General features: G+C 37.1%; 1 protein-coding gene across 1 annotated transcript in view; it reads left to right on the top strand.

Annotated features, from left to right (window-relative positions):
* LOC107655292 (ras and Rab interactor 3-like) overlaps positions 1-2,697 on the top strand; it is a 24,642-nt gene extending 21,945 nt beyond the window's left edge. The window contains exons 9-10 of the mRNA XM_016442744.1: positions 245-376; positions 1,702-2,697. Of these exons, the coding sequence (XP_016298230.1) occupies positions 245-376; positions 1,702-2,144 (575 nt within the window). The 3' untranslated portion in view covers positions 2,145-2,697. The remainder of the gene's footprint in view (positions 1-244; positions 377-1,701) is intronic.
* The last annotated feature ends 1,665 nt before the right edge of the window (positions 2,698-4,362 follow it).

Genomic DNA, 4,362 nt, shown 5'->3' on the forward strand with positions numbered 1-4,362 from the left:
AGACAGACTGGATGATGATCAGATCAGATCTCTGTGTTTCCTACTGACACACTACAGCAAAAGATGCTGACTTAACTGACTTAAAACCATTTTAGCTGGTGGAAATACTAGTGCTCTAATAATTTTGATTTGTCCTGTACAGAATAACCAACAATTCCGAACATATACACATAGAGCCCTTTTTAAGCACTTAAAACATCTAAAAACCTCCGTCATTAAGGTGTAGATTTATGTTTCATGTTAGGTACGGTCTTCGGGGCAGATGACTTCCTGCCATGCCTGACATGGGTGTTGCTGCGTAGTGATGTAGCTACACTTCAGGTTGACACTGACTATATGATGGAGCTGCTAGACCCCATGCAACTACAAGGAGAGGGTAGGGGGTACACACACATTCAAACCCATAAATAAAGTATTTGCTGTACTACTGTAGTTTATAGGGCTGTCAAAAAAAAATCGAATTTCGAATATTCGTCGAATTTAAAATAAAAATCCACATTCGAATGCAAAAACGTTGCATTCGAATTTTAGTTGTGCGTCAGGCAGCCTTATCAGTGGCGCACGAGATGTGATGACGATGTAAGTGTCGTTGCATTATAATGTTTTTGTTAGCCTATCCAGTTGAAGCCACTAGATGCGGCGCTGCTGCATTGTTCATTAAAAATATTTCGGAAGAAGCGAACATCAATGCGGAGAAGATCTTGTTTACATCAAAACTGAAACCAAGCCGTTCACACAGAACGTATATTTCGTGCATTTTCTAGAGGGACATCTATCACCGTTACACTCGCATCTCGCACAAAGGAGCCGCATGTTTAGAAAGCCATGTAAAATTAAAACAAGTTTAACTTTGAAAAAAACATATATCGAGACTTTATGGCTGGGTTTTTTCCCCATCCCACTGCATCTCATATTTTTAAATGTGAAAAATGTGATTGGCTTTCCGCCCTTTGTATTAAACTATGCATACAAAGATGATGCATTTTTGTTTATAGTTGTTTAAGCATGCATTTTAAATTCGAATATAATTCGAATTTTGCTAATTTAAGTATAAAATTTGAATTTAGTTTTTCAGCCCTAGTAGTTTATATGCAGTGACATCTGTAATGCATTGGTAAGGCAAACACTGATCCTTTCAAAGCAATACTCAGTCCAACATGTCAGCTTCTGGCTCAATGACTGTTTGTCTGGACCAAGACCAAGATAGTACATGTAGAGGTCTATCCAGTGCATTCCCAGTCATCTCAATGGCAGGACCCCTTCTATGTCTCAAGCCCTCTATTTGAAACTACCCTGAAGTGTGTCATAAAGGCCTCTTTAAATTTAGTTTTTCATTTTTATGTTTCTGTTTGGACATGAGCATCCACCATTCAGATGACTGTGTTAAAAAAATCACACAATTTTATTGTGTAAAACTTTTTAAATTTGCACCAAAATACTGAATGTGCATACTGAATTACACATACTGAAAGAAAATCACAGGGATTTGAAAAAGGCTAAATGCTTAAAGAATTTTCAAAACATTTACAAAGATAATTGTTTGATATCTATTTGTTGCTTGAAGAAATTAATATGTCGCATTAGAATTATAAAAAGAATGACCGTCAGTGGAATTTTCCACCAGAAGGGTTAGTAGTTTTTTTTTAATATTCACATACAAGCGTGTGTAACGTGCATACTGTCTTTCGGTCTTTCTCTCAGGTGGGTACTACCTTACGTCTCTCTACGCTGCCCTTTTTTACATCAGCAGCTTCCGGCCTCGTCTAGCGAAGCGGCAACTTAGCGCAGAAGCACACAGATCTCTCAGCCAATGGCACCGCAGACGCACACTGCACTGCAACCAATCACGCCGCAGCAGAAATCGAAGGACCATCAGGAGACACGGGCCAGCAGGTGGAAGCCGTAGAACATCAGACGAACAGAACTCTTTGAATGCGAGCACAGAGTCCAGCGGTCTGACTGACGTCATGCCAGCCTCCTCTAACATGCAAGAAACTCTCCATGGTTTGGATGAAGAGTTAGAGGCGGTAAAGAAAGAAGAGGAGGGACGACAAATACAGTCTAAAGAGACATTGCACCTCACCAGTTCTAAAACAGAAGATAAAGTGGGAGGTGATGGAGTAAGCTGGAAAGAAGATAACTAAAATTAGGAATGAGGAAATTGGTTAACTTTGAACTTAATAGAGATGCTTGTGAAGGCGAAGCCTGTTACTCAAATTTAAATTTCACCTCAAATCATGCAACGTAATAAGAATTCATGCTGTCATTACTCTAAGCAATCAGATTTCTGATTTTCACTTGTTAGATGATAAAATGAGTGGGGGAAAAAACACCCTGGCAACCATCCACAATACCCTAACATCATGGTTGTGGCTGTTGCATTAGCACTCACATTTTCTTCAGAATTATCTAAATTAAAAATATCGTATTTTTATCATATCATTTTCAAATACATGCTGTACTTTGCTTGACATGGGCCAGTATGCAGCACCTCTAGCAACCACTGTAGCAGGGTTATGCAAAATTAAATTAAGAATGCCTTTTGAGTGAATATGAATTGAATTTAAACTGCTGTAAGTAGTTTCTAAAAATAGGTTTCATTTTTCACCATGAATTACTCGTGCACTTGTTATCTCACAACACATTTTCTATATACAGAATATTGCTTTATATTTAATAAATTAACTTTCAATTGAATGACCATGTTGGAAGATTATTTTTTGTTTTATTTTGTCCATCTTGTTGGACTAATGAAATTTCTCTGTTGTGTGACTGACTGTCTTGAATCGTTTTGAATGCAGTCATGTTTCCTCTTCCAATCTACTTATGCAGGCCTACTATGAATTTGCTGCCATTCATCGTGACCACTAGGGGGAAGTATTGTACATGTTTTTCTGTGGGGGGTTTTTTTACCAAAAAGATTGCCACTCAGCATTTTCACTGGCCACAATTTTGTTGTTGGGAAATTACGTTTTATATGACTTAATACTGCATATTCTTTAAATTGATTTCCAGGTCATTTTTGGCCTATTTAAAGGGCATTTTTCCAATTCTTAACCAATTCGTTCCAAATCAAATTCTTACATTTTGTTAATAATTTCACTTAATATAATAAGACAATATAGGGCTGTTACCAATCAAATTAAATTAGTATGAACCAAATCGATCTTTCCACTGCAGAAGTGACTGGAGTGGCATTCAGATGCATTTACACAGACAGTTCAATGTAGCTGAAATATAGCAAGAATGCATTTAGACTGCAAAATTATAACAGCATAAATAATGTTGTGAGCTTGGTGTTTAAAAATAGTTATTTTTTTAGCTATACAAATTTGAAATGTTGGAAAAAATGCAAAGATAAGCTACTATGAAAGTAAACCGCCAGTAGGTGGCAGCAAGGGACTGTCTTAATGAGTCATTGAAGCATGCCTTCAAACGATTCGTTCGGATGGCTGATTCATTCAAGAATGAAGCAAGCGCCTGTCTTTATGAATGGCCACTGAATCATTGACTCTAATGATTCAACATTCAAAAACACAAATCATTCAGAAACGAAACACCACTGTGTGTTGTTCAGAGATGCGCGACTGTTCTGCTATGATCTTTGTTTGGAACTATTTTCATTAACCAAATCGAGCAAAAACAGTCAACGTTGACAGTATATCCTAAATTCAAATATTGAACTAAAATGTATATTAACTACTCGTTTTAACTCTTGTATAAAATGTCAATTTTGCAATCGTGGTTTTCAGGGAAAACTTCACTCTATTGGTCGTGTCATTGCTTAACTAGGCTGTAATAAATATAAGATCCAAGTGACATTTTTATGTTTCTTCTGTTTGCAGTTGTGTTCAGTTGTTTTAATTTCTCCACGAGATTCTCTCACAGATAGGCTGCGTGAGCTTCAAGTGGCGTGACCTTGTTGTTACTGTTGTTTATCCATTATCAATTGCCCGAATGTAATAAAACCAGAATAATTCTCGCCGAAATTTCAGTGCTTCCCTAATTATATGTTTTAATCAGATTAGTTGTCTGGTCTGGCAAGTAAAATTATCTTCTTTCACTTGCTAGTGGGAGCAGGGGCGCCGCTAGCAATTTTGGGCCCTATGAAAGAATATGAGGTTGGGCCCCCTACCGCACCAAACATATTGCCCAAAGTATTGGGACACCCCCTTCTAATGAACAGGTTTGACTACTTTAGTAATTTGCATGACTACAAATCTTAATGTTTAAGCATATAATGCTATTCTAGGGAATTGTGTGCTTCTAATTTTATACCAATAGTTTGAACAGGACCATTTTCTATGCTAACACAACAATGCCTCTGTGTAAGGCAAGGTTAAAAAAAAAAAAAAAATTTAT

Source organism: Sinocyclocheilus anshuiensis, unplaced genomic scaffold, assembly GCF_001515605.1.
Source record: "Sinocyclocheilus anshuiensis isolate Anshui unplaced genomic scaffold, SAMN03320099.WGS_v1.1 scaffold1257, whole genome shotgun sequence".
In the NCBI taxonomy this organism is placed as follows: domain Eukaryota; kingdom Metazoa; phylum Chordata; class Actinopteri; order Cypriniformes; family Cyprinidae; genus Sinocyclocheilus; species Sinocyclocheilus anshuiensis.